The sequence below is a fragment of the Falco rusticolus genome, chromosome 6 (assembly GCF_015220075.1).
Source record: "Falco rusticolus isolate bFalRus1 chromosome 6, bFalRus1.pri, whole genome shotgun sequence".
NCBI classification, from domain to species: domain Eukaryota; kingdom Metazoa; phylum Chordata; class Aves; order Falconiformes; family Falconidae; genus Falco; species Falco rusticolus.
Window position 1 is genome coordinate 31510399 of NC_051192.1, and position 19897 is coordinate 31530295.

The window sequence follows — 19897 nt, forward strand, 5'->3', positions numbered from 1 at the left end:
GAAGCTGTGGATGCCCCATCCCTGGAAGTGTTCAAGGCCAGGCTGGATGGAGCTTTGAGTAACCTGGTGTAGTGGGAGGTATCCCTGCCTATGGCAGGGTGTTGGAACTAGATGGTCTTTAAGGTCCCTTCCAACTCAAACCGTTCTGTAATTCTATGATTCTTTACTACTTTATTGCCAGAACCTTCAGGTGTCATGCATTTCAGTCAGGACAGGTAGTGGTCACAATAAGAGGAGAGTATCACCTTGAAATCTGTCACCCAACCTTTGGCTAACTTGTCATTTTTAGTTGCTTGTGTTGTATCGTGCTGCTTGTCTTAAGGAGAATCCCTAGACTGGTATCCCTTGGGCAGCTGACCTAGGCATTACTCAGGGTCTGATGTGACAGGAATTCATGCAGATTGTGCTTCAGACTTGACAAGAGCTGTAGCAACAGCCTGTAAGGAAAGCTTGGCTGTTGACCCTTGCTGTGTATTCCACTATGGTGGAAGAAAATAGGAAGTGAGAGAGGATGGGTGAAGTTCATATCAGGACAGTGTTGTTACGAGGCTGCTTTGCCACCTTGTTCTACAACATAGTTACAAATACAAAGAATCCCAATCCCCAGGTTTTTTTCACATAAAAATGGCACTATCAGTGGCCAAAGCTCCTTTAAGAGAGTATGGCGCTGCTGTGGGGCTTGATTGCTGCTCTAGTGTGAGAGGAAGAGACCAGTAGTGGTTGCGATTCTAAGCATATGTGATGTCAAATGAACAGGTAGTGATATTAACAGATATCTGGCTTTATTCTCTTGGCTTCCTGCCCAGATTTGAGGTGCTGCTGCCTGTATAGCCTCTCTGTGAAAGCTGTGAGACAGAGTGGTGGAAGTGAGATGATGTTGCTTGTTGGCAGCACTCTCTTAGTCCCCAGGCACTGTGTCGTAGCTGGAACTCCTGCCTGTGGGCGGGTACCATGGACCCCAGGGAGGGGGAACGAGGCTAGGCAGGAACAGCATCTGCTGGGGCTCGAGGGATTAGTTGAGGGATATGGGAGGAGATCTTTCTGAATTCCCAACATTTCACAATGGAGAAAAAGTCGTACTGGCGAGGGGAGGGTGCGAACTGTATTGTGAAAGATGTAAATAGCTTGACCTGTCTCAGACTTTATAATTACCGGATTTCCACAAGCTGAATGGAGGAAGATTTTACTGCAGAGTGGAAAACGATGATTAATAGCACTGATTATGAAGATACTGGGAAGTCAGATAGCCCCAGGTTAAAGACTACAATTGCTGACTTGTAAAGTAACATAACAGGAAGCTTTATGAACATGGGCAAGATATTACCCTGTGCTCAGACCTTGTAAGATAATAAAAAAACTAATTGAAGAGTTACTTGAGTTGCACATCACTCACATTTTATGCCAAGTATTAATTTAATAACTTCCAGTTCTTAAGCCTTAAGGCTTCAGAAAAATTTATTTTTTTTTTCCGAAACTGAGGTCTAGCAAGAAAGGTTAAAAGACTTCTCTCAACTATAAGATGTTGGAAATCAAGTTATACAATAGTCTTTCTCACCAAGATGATGTTCCATCTACTAGTGAAGTGCAAAAAAATGCATGGTTTTACTTCTGTCTGAGCAAAAGATACTGGAATAGCATCTTAACTTTTTGAGATAATTCAACATTTACAAGCACAATTTGAAATATTGTCCAACAGTTCTGTAAATCAACTCCTATTTTCAAATGTATGTTGTGAACAAAAAAGAAAAAAAGTGAAATAAAAAATATTGTGTCCAGATTAAATCACAACCATATTCTCTCTGCTTATCTAGCATTTGTAGCTAGATAAATGGAACCTGGTAGGGTGAAAAATTACTTGGGTAATTACAGTAAACTTGTGCTTAAATTTAAAAATCATTCTTTTAAGTTTTATCATTCCAAATACTGACCCTGAAAAGCTAAGCCATAAACTTAGTAACTGTGACGACTTCTCTGAGGAATGATCTGGTGAATGCCAGTCAGTGAGTTTGTTACACGCTGTTGTAGCCTGCTAACGCTGCTAGAAAAGAGAAGCTGTGTGATACAAAGCTTGAAATGGAAATACTTATTTTCCTACAGGCTACTAGGCTAAAGGTTCTCAGTCTTTTTTTCCTGTGCCGTTGTACTTTATTCTCACTGCAAACTGAAGCAGATAAAGTTGCCCTTGATTATTTGAGACTTTTTTTGAGAAGTCTCCACAAAATAAACCATCAGTAACACTGTCAGTTGATGGGAGTTTGTTGTGAAAATACTATTTTTATTTACATAGAACAGTTTTGTATATTATTTGCAGTTCATCTTGTGATTAAGTTTTGTAAAATACTTGGTAGGGTATGGAAATAAATTAATTTTAATTAATTTTAGTATTCATTAAGCTATTTTCCTGGAGGTAACCTTTTGATTTAAATAGGTTTCTTTTCAGAGTCTCTGTAGCCAGTAGGTCTGAAGTCTAAACGCAACATGCCTTGGGAGAGGGGTCTCCTAAGGAACTGCCCGACTTTTTATCTAGTTAGCTTAGATGTTTCTGTTGTGCATATGCTTATATTGCTGTTGCTGTATGTTGTTTTTCTTAGATCTTGTATCTAATGATCTAATATGCTATGTGTGCCCATGTTTTTTGGCTGACTAAGCTATTTCTTAAGCTTTCTACTAGATCTTTCTGAAAAGAAGGGATTGGGTAGTCTTTAAAAAGACACGTTCTCTGCACCTGTAAGTTGCTGCTGAGACCTTGCCAACCTGTTCTGCTGCCCCCTTGGATCCCAGGCACAGGAGAGAGCAGACTGCTGAGAGAGAACTGGCAGAAGTGACTCTTTCAACTAGTTTTGGAAAAACTGAAACTGAGGAACTTGAAAGTGAGATTTTTTTAAATTTTATTATTACAACTATGAAAAGCTTGAGGATGGTAGATGAGTAGTCTCCTGTTACGCCTACATTGGCAAGTAACTTGCCAAAATGGAAGTCATTTAGTAGGTTGAAGGGGACGGTGCTGTGGCTTTGTGTTTTGGTGGTCCTTCAGCTCTGGACATGCTCTCCACTACATAGAATCGTAGAATTGTTTAGGTTGGAAAAGACCTTTAAGAAGATTGAGTCCAACCATTAACCTAGGGCTGCCAAGGCCACCACTAAACCATGTTCCTGAGCACCACATTTATGCCTTTTTTTAAATATCTCCAGGGGTAGTGACTCTACCACTTCCCTGGGTACCATTTGGGTTTGCTACTTTCTGAAGGGAAGGGACTGACTGAGTGATCTTTCTTCAGCTGAGGGATTCCACAAGGAACCAATACTCTCCTTGACATTTTACACAGCTGATATCAACACACGGTGTTTAGTGCTGCTGTGTGTGTAGCGTGGGCCACGGGGCAGGGAGATGACTGGTGGGCATCTCAGCAGATGCCGTTACAGCTGCTGCTGCCGGCCTCTGCGTGCCCTCAGCCACGGCCGCGGTGCGGCGGTGCCCAGCCCCCTGCGTGCCCTCGGTGAGGCCCGAGGAAGGCCTTTCCCAGCCCCCGGGGCCGCGCCGCCGCGCTCCACGGCTCCTCAGCCGCCGCCCGCGGCCCCACCGGGAGCGGGTGCCCCGCCCACAGCGTGACCCCGCCCCCGAGGTAGAGGCGCGTCCCCATTGGCCCTGGTCCCTCCACCCGCTTCAGGCCTGTCCCGCCCCTGCCGCGTGCCGGGAGGGCGGCCGGGCCCGCGCTGTTGTGACACGTGAGGGCGGCGCACGTGCTGCCGTTATGTAAAGCGCAGGGGGACGGGGCGGGGAGGCGGCTGTCCGGCGCGCACGCGCACGTGCGGCGGGCCGCTGCGCATGCGGGGGGCGCCCGGTGCGCAGGCGCGCGCGAGGAGGGGCGGGGGAAGGCCGGGCTGGCTCTCCTCCCCCGGCGCCCCTCCCCCGGCCAGACGGCGGAGGCTCCCGAGCGACAATGAAGCAGCAGCAGCCGCAGCCGCCCCAGCCCCAGCCGCCGCCCTCGGCCGGCGCGGGGGTCCCGGCCTTCCTCAGCAAGCTGTGGGCGCTGGTGGGCGAGGCCCCCAGCAACCAGCTCATCACCTGGAGTCAGGTGCGGCACGCGGCGGCTGCCCGCCCCGCCCGCGTGCGCGGGGCGCCGGGGGGTGCCCCCCCCCCACACACACACACGCACCCTCGGCGGTGCCGGACGGTCCCTCCCGCCGCGCCCGGGGCCTCCAGGGCAGGGCCTGCCAGGGCGGGGGCTGCGCGGCGGGCGGGAGCGGCGGGCCTCGGCGCGCGGGGAGCGCGCGGAAAAACCGGGCACGCCCGTTTGGCCTGGTCGGGCGCCCCTCGGCCGACGTGGGGGAGATCACCCCGCCTTGGCCGCCCCCCCCCCACCCCGCCGGGCCGCCGCAGTTCTCCCGGGCCGGGCGGGGCTGCTGTGGGGAGGCCGGTTGGCCTCGGCGGCCCTCGGCCGCTGCCTGTCCTCTGGCCGCGGCTACCTGGGGAGGACGAGCGGCGGTGCCAGCCGCGGGGCGCGTCCCCTGCCGCTCCCGGGGTGCCGATTGCGGCGGGGGCTGCTTGCCGGCCCGGCTGAGCAGCCTGAGGGCTCCCGCGGGAGGCGGCCGGCGGGCGCCCCTGAGCCCCTGGGGGAGGGCAGGGATCCGAGGGCGGCCGGGGTTTGCGGGGCGCGGACGCGCAGCTCTCATTAAGCCGTGCTACGGGAAACGCAGATGCGCGGTGGGATTTTCCCCCGCGGGTCGGCGAGCTCGTAAATATCAGGGCTCGCCCTTGGCGAGCCGGGGGGCTGTGCGACAGCAGCCTGCTCCAGGCTGAAAGCAGGTGGGGAGTCGGGGCGTCCGCCTCGCCTGCGCTCGAAACGCGCCGGGCGGCTGGCGGCGGCGCTTCCGTGGGGCCCCGGGCCGGCCGTCAGCCCGCAGGGGCCGGCGGGGAGCGGCCGCGCGCCTTGGCGAGCGGGCGGCCACGTGGGGCGACAACTGTTGCGGTGGGGAGGGGGGGGGCCGGGCCGGGCGGGCACCCTCCGGGCCGCGCTCGGTGGGGGGGTGCGGCCCTCGCTCGCGAGGCAGCCACTTGGGGCCCCGTCAGCAACGGCTGCGGGGGGATGGGTGTCGCCTCTGAGCATCGCGGTCACTGAAGCCCCTGTCCTGAACTGCAGGGTACGCATCTGCTGTGATTGTTTTGTTAAAAAATGAAAAGCCTGAGCTGGGTGGCCTGCCGTCCTGCATCATTTCTGTTCGCATCCAGGCTGTTGTAGGTGAGAAAGAAGCATTATCAGAGCAGAGTTTACAGGTATCTTAACATATTGGAAGGCAGGAAGCATCCACTTTCATACAGTGTAATGAGTTTGCTGCAGTAGCATCATTAACTCGTAATAAATGCTAAGCAGATCTTTTTAGTAACAGCTTGTTTTCTCTGTATTGTAGATGTTTTTAAAATAATTTATATAAAAAGTCCTGTTCTCAGACTGTATCAGTATTTCCAAGTAACATTGAGACGGCAGGTCTCAGCTGAATTTATTTTAAACACTCAAGCAGTGATAAAATGTCACCTTAAGCATTTTATTGAGAATGAGTTACAGTAGCTTCAGCCAACACTTCCTGAAGAAGGAGGCAGATAGACTTGGTAGATTAGAGAAGCTCTTCCTCCTAATTTTCTTTCTGGAAGAGAGATGCTAAGGACTGTATGAAGATTCAGATGTTGTCTAGCTTAAGAAGTGCTATTTTTGCCACCTTGCGCTCTTAATGGAGACTTTACAAATCCACTGTTTTATCTCAACTACACACATCAAGGCTATTAGATATACTTGTGTTATTTTCTTAATTAAAAATAAATACTAATTGTTTTATATTCTGCAAGGCTGAAGGAAGATGCAATAATCACAGTTGATGTTATTGTCATCCAGCAGATTTTGGGGGGGGGAGATACTTGGATCACTTGGTACACAAGTGGTGCCATCTTTTAAAAATATGCTATGTCAGTATTGTGGGGTCCAAAAAGTATACCAAACGTATCAGGGAAGGAAGAGTACGGTTACCATAATATTTCACTTTCCTCCCATGCGAAGCCATATCCTTAACACTGTAAGGATAAACGCCATCTGAAACCAAACAGCCAAATTTTGTCTCCTTGTATACATATCCCTGCCACAAATGTGTGTTGTCCATGAAAACATGTAGAAGGAGTACCAAATGAAGTACTTGGAAGATGGCTGTACGCTGCCGTCAGTAACTGCAGGACTTGAAGGTATTTAGCTAGGTGGTAATGCTTCAGTGACTGCAAGTCTTAATGTCTTATGTAAAAAGTCTTAATGTTGGTACAGATTTGCTGTAAACAACTGATGGGGCAACAGGAGCTAGTAGATGTGTTTCCCAGATTTTTCTGTGCTAGGCCTTTCTAGGCTTGCTGCATGAAAGCTGTCTGTTGGTGTCACAGGTCACTGTAGTGCTGCTTGTTCGAGTACCTTCAGATGGGGGGGTCGTTAATGCATGGGCTAAAATGGTCTGTACCTGTCCTTCCTTTTGCTTCCCGTTTCCCTTCCACTGACTTTCTCAGCAGGAGCCAGGTAGGTATTACTGCGGAGTTTTTGTCTTCCTGCTCTCCTCTTGGTCTTAAGCTTCTAACTCATCCCGTGGTAAGCCGTTTATAAATTTTGTTTCATGGCGATCCTTGCTGGTTTGTCAGAAACAAGCTCTTGGGCAGGCATCTTCACACGGTCTCATGGTTGATTCTTTATAATCTTCTTGGGACCATAGAACTGCTGGCATTTGGGGGTAAGAAACAAATGTGACTTGTTGAACTAAAGGGCTTCTAAGAAGATGCAGTGTTGGTGTTGATGTTTGTTGAAGATGACAGGCTTCTCATTAAATGCAGGGCGAGAGTGCTGTGGATATACAGAGGAAACCTGAACCATTATTAAATAGCTAATTTGGAGTCTTCCAGTTATTTGTCCTTTAGTTAATGGAGCACAGTCATTGAAGAACAAATGGCTGAGCCTTCTATTTTAGTCAGAGCCTGTGGATGAAATAAAAGATCAGTCGTCCCTCACAACTGGCATCCCAGGAGTAGGCGGATGTTGCTTTGGGTGGTTACCTTTTTGGTAACCCCAGAACCCAGTGGACACCCTCGGCTCTTTGACAGCTCCCTCTGCTCTACAAATTCTATCAAACTGTTTGTGCTTCTATACTGAAAAGCAGAAGGGGCTTTACGCTAGTGGTTGGTGGTTTTTCCTTGCACAGTCTCTTTGTTAGATTCCTTCCTAAGACTGTGAAGCTACATACAAAATTGATAGTGTTGTCCTGCAGTGAAACTGTGGTAACTATTGGTAAACAATTAATTAATCTTCTTGAGGAAGCAATGTGTAATAACAGAGATGTTCCCCTTCAGATATGGATAGCGATGTAAACTGGTAATACCCTGTTGCTTTGCAACTGCAGAGTTTATACACTTTTTGTTGTGGAAAATTGTAGGCAAGCAGATCAGTTACGTACTGCATGCACAAAGGAAACATTCCTATCTGATGATTAATTCTAAAAGTCCAGCATGTTTTCTGCAGTGGTCTTTAAGTAGCTTAATGTGTCTCTCTCATTTTAGAATGGCCAGAGTTTCTTGGTGTTGGATGAACAGAGATTCGCAAAAGAGATTCTTCCCAAGTACTTCAAGCACAACAACATGGCAAGCTTTGTCAGACAGTTAAACATGTGTAAGTTCTTGGGGGTTTTGCTTTCTAGCATAGTTGTAGATCCTGTACATGTTTAGTTGTAGACAGTTTCCTTTGAGCAGTGGCCACTGAGATACTGTCACAGCCTCAAAACAGGTAACAGGATAGTTGGGACAGCATAGTTTGAATTTCTTCATGTGGGTTTTAAGAGGTTGTTGTTGTTTTTTTTCCTTTGTCTTTTTTTAAAGATGGCTTCCGTAAAGTTGTCCATGTTGATTCTGGGATTGTCAAACTGGAGCGAGATGGTCCAGTAGAGTTTCAGCACCCATATTTTAAGCAGGGCCGGGAGGACTTGTTGGAACACATTAAAAGGAAGGTTAGTGAAAACTCAGTATGTGGAAAACCTGTACGAGTAAGTACAAATCAGTAGCAAAGTTCATGTCAAATTTAATTGCAGGATTGTGAGTGCAAGTAAGTTTGGAGTTAGGAGAAGCAAACTGCACTGCTGACATATTTATCTTGACTTGTTTGAAGATATTTTGGGGGATTTGATTAGGTTCCTTCGCCGAACCTTCTTTGCTGTCATTATAGTAAGTTTTACAGGTGGCAAAAATGAGCGAGTTATGCAAATATGACATTTTGCAAATGGGTATTAGAAGAAGTGCAGAGCATGCTTTGACTATACCATCCATAATATAACAATCTGCTTGTTTATATAGCTTGTTTCAGAACAAAGCTACTGTAAGCATTAAACTTTTCACCAAAGAGAATGGGGGAAACCTATAAACATGTTTGTTACGCTTCTAAATGTGATTCTGAAATGTGCTCTACTGTTTTGGTAAAGTCAGGTGAATATAGATACCAAATAGAAATCTGGCAAGTTAAACTGTAGTGAAAGGGTATCATGGTTTAACCCCAGCTGGCAACTAAGTACCACCCAGCCACTTGCTCATCCCCCTGTCAGGATGGGGGAGAGAGTTGGAAGACTAAAAGTGAGAAAACTCATGGGTTGAGATAGACAGTTTAATAGGTAAAGCAAAAGCCACGCACACAAGCAAAGCAAAACAAGGAATTCATTCACTCCTCATCGGCAGGCAGGTGTCCAGCCATCCCCAAGAAGGCAGAGCTCCATAATGCCTAACAGTTACTTGGGAAGACAAACGCCATCACTCTGAATGTCTGCCCCTTCCTTCTTCCCTCAGCTTTATACACTGAGCATGACATCATATGGTATGGAATATCCCTTGGGTCAGCTGTCCCAGCTGTGTCCTCTCCCAACTTCTTGTGCACCCCATGCCTTCTTGCTGGTGGGTTGGGTGAGAAGCAGAAAAGTCCTTGGGTCTGTGTAAGCAGGGCTCAGCAATAACAAAAACATCCCTGTGTTATCAACATTCTTTTCAACACAAATCTAAAACACAGCCCTATACCAGCTACTATGAAGAAAATTAACTCTGTCCCAGCCAAAACCAGAACAAAGGGATATACTTACTAGCACTGGGTTATTGTGAAAACATTATGATGAAGTAGAGCACTTCAGAGAATGCCTGAAGAATCTGAATGTACACGAATTTTTGTAACAACTGAAGCTAATGTGGCGACAGCTGTAAGAAGGAGTTTCTGTGGGTTTTTATTTGATGCTTTGTTTATTATTAACTTAAATGCATAGTTTATCAATGCTAGAAAGAAATATACTTGATTACCAAAAGAAAATAATAGTTAACAATGGGTAAAGGAAGGTGTTGTTTCTGGATTCTAATCTTTTAAAGGTTTCTTCTTCGAGACCTGAAGAAAACAAGATACGTCAGGAAGATCTCTCCAAAATAATAAGCAGTGCTCAAAAGGTGCAAATTAAACAAGAGACTATCGAATCTCGGTTATCTGCTTTGAAGAGGTAAGTTGCTCCATCTGCAACTGATACCTGAAATTGAGTAATTCTGATAATCAGTATCAGCAGAGACCTAATTGTAGGTGTATCTCAATTTCTTACTGCCCAACTTTAAATATTGCTTTAGGAAAACAAATTTCAATTAAAAAATTGCATCAGAAATTGAATATTCTGATATGGCTGAAAGTAATGGGCAGTGTCAGTGTTTGAAGAACTGTCTAGTAGTGTGCAATTAAATAATACCGTTAATAATAGTTCTGTAATGCTGCTGAAGCTGAATATTCAGCTTGGCTCTTAGTGTGAAGTATGGTGGTTTACATCTTCAAGTTTGAAATAGTTACTGTGTTTAGTTTGAGGCAGTTTGGTTTATGCAAATTACTTACAATACTTTCCTAACTACAGTTAATGTCTTTGCTCATTGCTTTTTGTTTTCCTGTTGTTTTAATTCCTCCACTGCTAAAAATTGCAGAAGAGTTAATGCCTGTGAAAATCTGTTTAAAAATCTAATTTGGAAGTTCATTAGTTACCTTGGCAACAGGGGTACAGAAGCTGAAATGCAAATGTAAATAGAGTATTTTTAGAATTGCCTTATTACCTATTTAGTAATTAAAGTTTATTCTCAGCAGTGAGAGAGGTGGGTGTCACAAATTTCTTAATCCTTCGGAGTATGTAGATACAGGCAAGGTATATGAGCATATGCTCATGCACTGTAAGTCCCAGCACCTCAACAGTAACTCTGTCTCAGGACTCCTTAACTTATGTTGAGAATTATTGAGAATAAATTATTGTGTACCTCTGTGGCAGAGGTCACTGATTAGTTCAAGTTCTAAGAAGTAAACGCTGTCATTTCTCGTCTTCAGTTCTAATTACTTGAGTGGTAGAAGATTCAGAGGAAAAGTTACATTGTCTAAGAATAGTCTTTATTAGAATCTGGCCAGTCCGGAGGAAAAATGTTCATATTCATTCTTTTCAAATCATAGATAAGTTTGGGTTGGAAGGAACCCCAGAAGGCCATCAGGTCTTCCAGAGCAGGGCTCACTGGCTGAAATGGTGTCCAATTGCTAATGACCTGACAGTTTGTAGAAACAAGAAGATAGAATGGTTGGTCTTTTGACATTCATATTGTTGTCTCATCAGTTTAAAGTGATTGTGGTAGAAACTGGAGCTAGATCAGAAGACCTAGTCCTACAAAACATGTTAATAAACCTAGTGAGAAAGTGGAGAAAGTTCAGAATCACTGACCTCAGTTGTTAAATTTGTGATGTAACTGTACTCATAAATTGTATGTTGGACATAGGAGTAGTTTGAGCAGTAAGTAATAAGCTTCATCACGCTGCATATAAACAACCATTTCTGAAAACTTAGCTTAAAGTTTCTTAAAAACCCAAACACCGGCAGAGAGATTTTCCTCCTTTTTTTGGCGTATATGTGTTGAAAGCTAAACTGTAAAAGAGAGGAGGGTGGTATGTTGTCTTCCCTTATTCAGGGAAGATTTCAGCAGTCATTATCTGCCTCTCAGCATGCTTTATGCTGTTGGAAACAACAGGGTTCATGGATACGATGGCAAGGGCTGCTTTACAGCAGTTTTTATACTGCTGCAGTAACTGGACTCCTGTGAGTACTGGAACAACCGGTGTTTATAAAATGGCATGCTATCTCTGCTGTGCTGCTATTATTTTTTAGCATCCAACATGCCCCTTTACTGGAGCTAATAGAGGCAGCTATTAGAATGACCTACAGCTGCATGCATGACTTCAGAGCTTGTTCTGTGAAGATTCTTTCAAGGTGGATATACAGTTGCTGACAGGTGGCTTGCATCTAGCGAGAAGTGTGTGAGGGAGGTGGGACAGGCTTGATACAGATCAGTAACTTTTTTTATGGTGGCAAGAGGACACTGCATTCTTATGCCATTTGGTCATTTGCTGCTGCCAGAAACCAGTTGTATGCTTGATTATTATTTTTTTAATTCCTTAGGATTTAATTACTAGAAGGGAGAGGAGAAAATAACTTTGTTACAGGAAAGGAAACAAAGTAGTTAATTTTTAAATGCTGTATGATAAATACTGGAAAATTGGGGTTATTTTTTTTTTAAGGAGGCTGGAAATTCTCTGCAGGCTATTTGTTGTGTTTGGGTCTTGTAATTATTTGCCAAGGCTGCTGCCTGTGTGACTTTCCCCCTCCCTCCCCATCTAAAAACACATTCCAAGAGCTTTAGTGAAGCCAAGTAATCTTTAACAAAAGTTATTAATGTAAATATATTAAAACTTAGTTTTAGTTTGACTTTTAAATCTTCATTTTCAACAGAGAGAATGAATCCCTTTGGAGAGAAGTGGCAGAACTGAGAGCAAAACACTTGCAACAGCAGCAGGTTATTCGGAAGGTAAGGCTTCATTTGAGTGTCATATGTGAATGAGTGAGGGAGTGCTTCTGAACTAGGAATACTGTGCCTTGTCTTCTGCTTATGTAGTGAAATAAACTCAATGTTTGTTGCGCAGAGTTATTCACCATACACCACTCTCTTGTTTCTATTAAAGAGACATTTCACACACTACAAGAAAAAGAGCAAGGGCAAAGCTACCTATGAGATGTCTTGGTACTCTGAGAGAAACCATTACAGAGTAGGGTGATTAACAGTAGTGTTCTTTCCCTTACAGATTGTACAGTTTATTGTTACCTTGGTGCAGAATAACCAACTAGTGAGCCTAAAACGCAAGAGGTAAATATGGGCTTGAAAACTTGCTGTCCAGTCAATATACTGACATGTTTTCCTGACTAAAACCAAAGACTCATGTTTTAAGATGGCTTTCTTCCTTTACTCTTTCTGATTTAGGCCTTTACTTCTGAACACTAATGGGCCTACAAAGTCAAATGTATTTCAGCAGATTGTGAAAGAGCCAGCTGACAGTAACCACCATGTAAGTTTTCTTTTATATGTACTCTTTGTTTATGATGAAGGAAGTTGGGAGCGGGGGGGCAGGCAGGGCAGAGGGGTCAGACAGATCGAGCAGATGGTCTTACAGGGAATAAAACATAGCTGTGCACTGAGAGCTGTCAACTTTGAGAAGTGATATGCCACATGTTCCCTTCAGAAGCCAAGTGTGTTGATAATCACCATTCACTTTTCAATATAAGCATGTATAAGCCAGTTACCTGTGTATAAAATACAGCTTGATGTGATTCTACTGAAAGTAGTTTGCTTTTAGTATTAGTGCTGTTAGAAATAGCACATGTATGTTGTGTTGTTATCTCTGGGAGTTAGGCGCCCCTAGCCCTGTACAAGGACAAGGATCCAGCACCTTGCTCTGCAAGGCAGCATTTAACCCAGCAAAACCATGTCAAGTTCCTGTGCCATTTGCATGTGTCACACCACTGAAAGTTATCTTCTGCTGTCCAAATAATGGTGGGGAAAGCATTAGAATTAGTGCTGTAGCACAGTACTAGAATTAATAGCTTTATAACAAAGTACTATACAAAGGGCAGTCGCTCTTTTAATATTTATAGTTCTTGTGTAGTCCTGGTGTCACAGCTTTTTTGTTGTTTTTGCTGACAGTGCTAGTGTATTTTTATTTCTGTGCCTGTAGTATTTGCCAAACATTTTTTTTCTGTAGCTGCTATTATCCAGCTTGAGCATTTATTTGTAAATTTTTTCTACTAAATGTAGATAGATATAAACAGCTTGTCATCTCTAAGGTGTAGGAAAGCTCTTACACCTCTTTAGAATTGAAGCATTATAAGGTACAATGGTAACTGTCAGAATGTTGAAGCTCATTGTCCTTCTGTCCCCTGACTTTTCAAAATAATTCTCAGGTACCGCTCAACAGAAATGAGGGCTTAAAACAAAGGGAACAGATTTCAGATGACATCATTATTTATGATGTCACTGAGGATGTGGGTGATGAAGAAAATCCCATGGGTGATGAAGAAAATCTTCCCATTACACCAGAAGCAAATGAAGATACCACTTCGGATTCTTCCAAGTAAGAAGTCTCTAGAAGCGTATATAGATAATTGGCTTTCAAGTGTTGTATAATACGCAGTAATTCAGATGTGTTAGATAACTTTTTTTTAATGAGGTGGTCAGAATTATTCAGTAGTCCTGCACTTACAGAAGCTTCATCTGTGATTTCGTACTAGGTTCTGATTTATTGATGTCTGGATTTGTTCCAAATAGTTAATTGGCTGTCAGAGTTTTAACGTGTGGAGGATAGAGATTAGTGAGAAGTATATGAACTGTTACTGCAGTCTTGGTAAAAACACTACGTGTCCAAAGACAATGTAGGTGATGATGTCTTAGTTTTGGTTATAGTATAGACAGGAATGACTTCCCTTAATTTTAGATTTTTATGGAGAATAATTTGCATGTGTCAGGTGTTGGTTTGGTCTTTGAACTTCATGAAGCCAGCTAATTTCAGGGGTTTTTTTTTCAGTCCTAAGTGTTTGTGACTGCGTTCCTTCCTGTCTGTACATAGTACTATAGAAGTAGTTGATCTTTCAGGTATGAGCAGGTGAAACGTGGTCGAGGGATTGAGATGCAACTCTCTTCCTGAGTTGCATTGCAATGACAGTGCCTGTATTATGTGTGGGGGAATAAAACTTATTTCTAGCTTACACTTGGAATTAGTACCATTGTTCTTGTTCAGCTGATGTGTGGGAATGCATTCTCTGGTGGAAGAGACGAAGATAAGACTGTGATAGAGAGGGTGCTACTTAAGGGTTAAGAAAACTAGAATATGGATGAAATCAAATTATTTGAGACTCTTTCTTGGGTTTTAGGTTGCCTTCCTGGTATACATAACAATGTTAATTAACTACAGCAGTGTTGACTGAGATTATGTTATGGATACCCCAGAGTTGATTATTTTCAACAGGAAAGATGCAAAATATATATTGTCTGTCGAGTTTGATGGCTTCATATGCCTTGGTCCACTTCATACATACTTTACATTTATATGCAAGCTTACGGTTATTCTAATGTAAAAAATTAGTTGTTCTAACGTAAAAAAAAAAATCCGTGTTCCTGTACATTTTTAGTAGTTATTATTGTGGTCTAGCACAACAGTGTTTGCTAGCATTAATTGTATTGAGCATTATGACACCATATCAACGGAAATTTAGAGTATCTTGCTGTGTTTCATATTAAAAAGCAGTAGGAAGGTTTGTTTCCTTATAGCAGCTTGACTGAAGTGAGAAGTAACTAAACCTGTGGAATAGTATCAATTTAAATGAGTGTATGAAATGGTTTAATTCATTTGTCTTATATTATAGCTGTAGTCATTCTCCCGATATTGTAATTGTGGAAGATGATAACGAGGAAGAATACGCCCCTGTAATTCAAGGTGATAAAAGCACCGAATCAGTTGCTGTCCCAGGTAATGATCTGCTCAGCCCTGTCAGTGACAGTACAAGCCCGCTCATGTCAAGTGCTGTACAGCTGAATAACCAGTCAACTTTAACTGCAGAAGATCCAGTCTCAATGATGGATTCCATACTCAGTGAGAATGGAGTAATTTCACAGAATATAAATCTTCTTGGAAAGTGAGTAGCCTGGTCTTCTGTTTTTTTCAATTACTGGAACTGACTGTTTGACCGAAGTAAAAAGAACCGAATAGTAGTTTCTATTGAGAACTTATAGGTCACCTTTATTCCAGCCAGTTTCTAAAGATCCTTCTGTTTTAAGGTGGGACTCTGATTTTCATCGTGAAGCAAGTGAGTCGGGGTGCATAATCTGACTGTGTTAATGTTATAGGTATCATTGTTTAAAGTGTTAGGATTTAGCTGTGTAGCTCTTACAGGTGGATGGGACTCACCACCTGGATGCAAGAATCGCATCTCTGCTAGTGTCATGTCATAGTGTTATGTTGATGTGATACCTGCTTCGGAGCATCTATCTGATTTGCTTGAGTTCTACTCCAAAGAGGCTAAAAGATTTTTAGATACATGTAGTACATGTGTGTAAAGTTTAATTCTGGATTTCTCTTCCTTTTGTTAAGAGATGCAGCAATAAAATATTGTTTGTCTTCTAGAGTTGAACTTCTGGATTATCTTGACAGTATCGACTGCAGTTTAGAGGACTTCCAAGCTATGTTATCAGGACGACAGTTCAGCATAGATCCAGATCTCCTGGTCGATGTAATTGTCACTGTTTAAGTATTTTGGTAATACACTGCAGAAAAATTTGGGTGGGTTGTTCCTGTTCAAAATGGATTTCAAACACAACAGGGGGTTTTTTTCTTCCTTTTAAAAAAGGGAAGTTACGAATTTGTGAATGTGTTTCTGAGGCACTGGTACAATTAGTGCAACACCACTGCTCAAGCAGATGCTTAAGTTTTTGATTGAAGAATGAACTGCTTCATGAAATAATGCTTGTATTTGTTGCTACATGAACTCAGGCCCCAGTTAGATGAATACTTTTCCTTTGAAATAGCCCAGCACATCATCTGTGGCCTTCTCAGTGAACTGGAGTTAAAAAGGCTCTTGGCATTTATTTTACAAGCTTCTCTGCCATTTCAGGTGATTTCTTAGGGGCATTTATTTTACAAGCTTCTCTGCCATTTCAGGTGATTTCTTAGGAGTATGTATATGTTCTCAATTTCTCTTTAGATTTATGTCAAGTAGAATGGTCTAGGTCAGAAGGGACCCGTGCATGGCATCTAGCCCAGCCTCCTTGCTCAAAGCAAGGCCCACTCGAAAGTCTGCTCATGTTGCTCAGGACCTTGTTGACTCAAAATCTGAAATCTGCAGAGATGGGAGATCCCACAGGCCTGTTCCAGTGCTTGACTCTTCTTTGTGAAGTATTTCCTTGTGTCAGTCAGTTTTCCCTGCTGCAGCTTGTAGTTCTTGCCTCTTGTCCTCTGTCCACCTGTGTGGAGTTTGTCTTCTGTGTAACACCTCTTCAGAAGCCCTGGAAGAGTGCAGGTATCCCCCCTTGCCTGCCCTCTCCAGACAAGATCAGCCAGGCTCCCTCAGCCTCTTGTATGTCATAACCTCCAAATGTCTGTGGCCCTCTGGATGCCCTCTAGTTGGAAAACTCTTGTACTGGGAAGCCTAAAACTGGACACTCTTCCAACAAGTGCCCTCAGGTGCTGTGCAGAGAGAAGTAACTGCTTCCAGTGACCTGGCTGTGCTTTGCCAGTAGCAGAGCATGCCTCCCTGCAGCAAGGCTGTGCTGCTGGCTCATGGTAGGGTGCTGTCTACCACAACTCCCAGGTCCCCTCTCAGGAGCTGCTCCTTGTCTGTTTGTTCCCAAACCTGGGCCACTGCATGGGGTTACTGTGGCCGGAATGAGTCTGGCGGCTGAACCCAATGGAGTGCCTGCTGGCCCCTCTCGCACTTTGCTGAAATTCCTCTTAACAGCAGCTCTGCTCTCCCACGGATGGAGGACGCCTTCCAGTTTGGTGTCACTTGCGAACTTGGTCAGGGTGTGTTCTTCCTTACCATTCACAGAATTCTCCACGCAGCAACATAGGAAGGAGTTGGTATTTTAAGACTGCAGCAAACCATGTTAATCTAAGGTAGATGCGATATAGTCGTTACCTTTGTGACTGAGGTTCACAGAATTCCAAACCATTACACTCCAAAGCTAGGTTTTCTTCACAAAAGCGGTAACTACCTGTAAATAAACCCTAATCCTGATAGAGCCTGAAAACATTAAGTACGAGTATTACTCTCACACATTCAGATGTGATGTTCTTGTATTCTTAATGGCAACATCAAGGTACCTAAAACTTGATGTGTTTTGTCTTATTCAGCTTTTTACAAGCTCCGTGCAGATGAATCCCACAGATCATATCACTAATACCAAAGTAAGTCTTAAATCCATTGCTCGATGTACACAGTACTGTGAGATGCAACCTTTATTCATCTTTTACTGTTTTCTTTGCTGGTATAATATCACTTTTGTCATGCTCTGGCTTTCAAGACTTCCATGAGAATAGGAAGGCTGCAGCTGAATTCGTTCTGTTTGTTAGGCTTTAAATAAAAAAGGGAAAAGCACACTAATTAATAATGTTCTTTAAAACTCATATTGCCTTGAGGCCAGTACCCCTGCATTGTACCAGTCCCTTGACTTCTGTATCTTCTAAGATTTTAACAGTTGCAAACATGTAGGCACTTTGCCAGAATGGTTTCATCTGTGTTGTCTGGTGGGAAAAGAAACACAAGAATAAGCAGTAAAGCAAAGATCTAGCTCCTTTGAGTTTGTCCTACTCATTTATGAGCATTAGTTTTGGTTCTTGCCTGAGTGAGCCTGTGTTCCCATTTCATGTTTTCTCTGCCAGGGTCTGTTAGTATAGGTTACTGATACCACTGCATCCCTGCTCAAGTGAAAACTTGACTTTTTTAATAGTTGGTCAGCTGTTTTCTAGTGGCCTTGGAAAAATGCTTTTAAACATGTGTTTTAAGATTCTGCTTTCGTTATCAGATGGAGGCAAAGGGAATAGAAACCACCAAGAATAATGCTGGTGCAGCGGCTTCACAGGAAACACAAGTTTCTAAGCCCAAATCAGGTTAGTTGTGTTTTGTTGAAACAGTTTTAACAGTTGAACAAGCATTGTTCTAAAAGCCATCTTGGTTTTTTGGTCTTTGTCTGGTTTTGTGTCATGCTGATAAGCGAATAACCAAAACAAAATACTTACTGTATTTGCTTTTTAGGCTTTTGGCACTGCACAAAGTGCAGAGAAACTGATATTTTTGCAGGAGAATTTTGAAAACAAACAGTGTTATACATGGACGTAACAATTCTTTTAATCAGTCACTGAAAACAAACATGTAAAATGTTTTTTGTTAATTATTCTTCAGATAAATTCTGTGGGTTGGATTTTGGTTTTTTCCTTCTGCACATGAAAAGGCGTATGAACTGATAATGGTTTTGGAATTTTTTTCCCCCTTAGATAAGCAGCTCATACAGTACACTGCGTTTCCACTCCTTGCATTCCTTGATGGGAACCCAGGCTCCGCTGTGGAGAGCGGGAGCTCCGCAGCTGAAACTCCTTCCTGTGTTGACAAACCCCTGGAAGTGGACGAGCTCCTGGAGAGCAGCCTCGATCCTGAGCCCACCCAGAGCAAACTGGTGCGGCTGGAGCCACTGACGGAGGCAGAAGCAAGCGAGGCCACACTGTTCTATCTATGTGAACTTGCGCCGGCACCCATGGACACAGACATGCCGTTCTTGGATAACTAACGTAATGGGGACTCTGTATATAGTCACGAAAATGAACTATTTATTTAGAATATTGTTTGGTATATTGAGTTTTTTGTAAATCACTGTTTTATGTAACCAGGTAACATGGAATCTAAAATACCTTTCCAATGTTACTTCCTACAAGCAATTGTTTAACGGCACAGTCAGACAAGCTGTTGGGCACGGTTGGCAATACCAAGTTAGACTGTTACTGTACTGCTGTGAAATACTTGGTATTATACATATCGCTAAATACCCCAGGTAACTGAACACTTGTTAATAGTAAGCTTTGATTTATGATTTGTTATACTTCTGGTCTTACATATGATGACGTAAACTAGTAGTGTATGGTTAGGGAGCACCAACTTTCTGTATCTTGGGTTTTTTCTATTTTTTACAAAATTTTGTTTAACAAACACGAGGCTTTTTTTGGGGTGGGGGGACAACCAGGACCTGATGTAGGCTTTTTTTTTCCCTGCTTGAACTGGGAACAAAGTGCCTGTACCTTGCTGAATCTTGGTTCTGCCTTACTTTCACTTCAGTGGAAGTGCTTACACATAGCACAAACTGGGGAACAGTTCCTTACAGCCACCCTGCCCCTCAACTGCATGAGTACTTGGACCATCTACTCTGTTAAAATAAATGTTACTTAAGTGTGATACTTGTTAAGAGTTGTCTCTTATTCTATGTGGCAGGTGGTACCGGTTTAACAGCCTGTGTTTTTCATGCCTTAGAGACTGTGCAGTGTTTACAGGCAAACAGTTTAGTTGACTTCAGGGAGTGTGTGGCTCCAGTGGTTTGTCAGCTGGCTAATGCAGCATGCTGCATTCTCATTTAGCAGTACACAGGAGTGATTTCTTCTTGATTTTCTTACTGAAGACTCCAGCAGAGCCCTGTAGCTTCCCGTCCAGTGGAAGAGCTTTACTCTTGCTCAAAGGTGTACTTCCATGTTTACTCAAGTGACCTTACGGTAGTTTGTATTACACAGCTGAATTGCAGAGGGGTTAACAACACCACTGGATGAAGGTGCAGTTGACATACTTTTAACTATACCTTACCCCAGGCTCCTGATTTACTATAAACAGTAGGTTAAACTGTAACTGACTGTAGGTGTTCTTCCCTTTTTGCTCTCAAACCTGTGGATAGGGAGTTTTGAGAAGCTCTAGTGAGATGCTCCCATGAAGGGAGGAA

General features: G+C 43.5%; 1 protein-coding gene across 5 annotated transcripts; it reads left to right on the top strand.

The window, feature by feature from the left end:
- The first annotated feature begins 3860 nt into the window (after nt 1-3860).
- HSF2 (heat shock transcription factor 2) lies at nt 3861-19370 on the top strand. Of its 5 annotated transcripts, XM_037390782.1 has the most exons (14): nt 3863-4076; nt 7577-7685; nt 7892-8019; nt 9410-9534; nt 11833-11908; nt 12183-12244; nt 12359-12443; nt 13336-13505; nt 14794-14897; nt 14988-15063; nt 15552-15657; nt 17277-17330; nt 17948-18032; nt 18417-19370. In XM_037390782.1, exons 1-14 carry the CDS (start codon nt 3942-3944, stop codon nt 18704-18706), a joined length of 1605 nt encoding a protein of 534 aa, XP_037246679.1. In that variant the 5' UTR covers nt 3863-3941; the 3' UTR covers nt 18707-19370. The 5 variants fall into 5 exon arrangements, 4 of the variants coding, with proteins under 4 accessions (XP_037246678.1, XP_037246679.1, XP_037246677.1 ...); XM_037390780.1 differs by having other exon boundaries at nt 14794-15063; XM_037390783.1 differs by lacking the exon at nt 3863-4076 and adding an exon at nt 5041-5240 and having other exon boundaries at nt 14794-15063.
- The last annotated feature ends 527 nt before the right edge of the window (nt 19371-19897 follow it).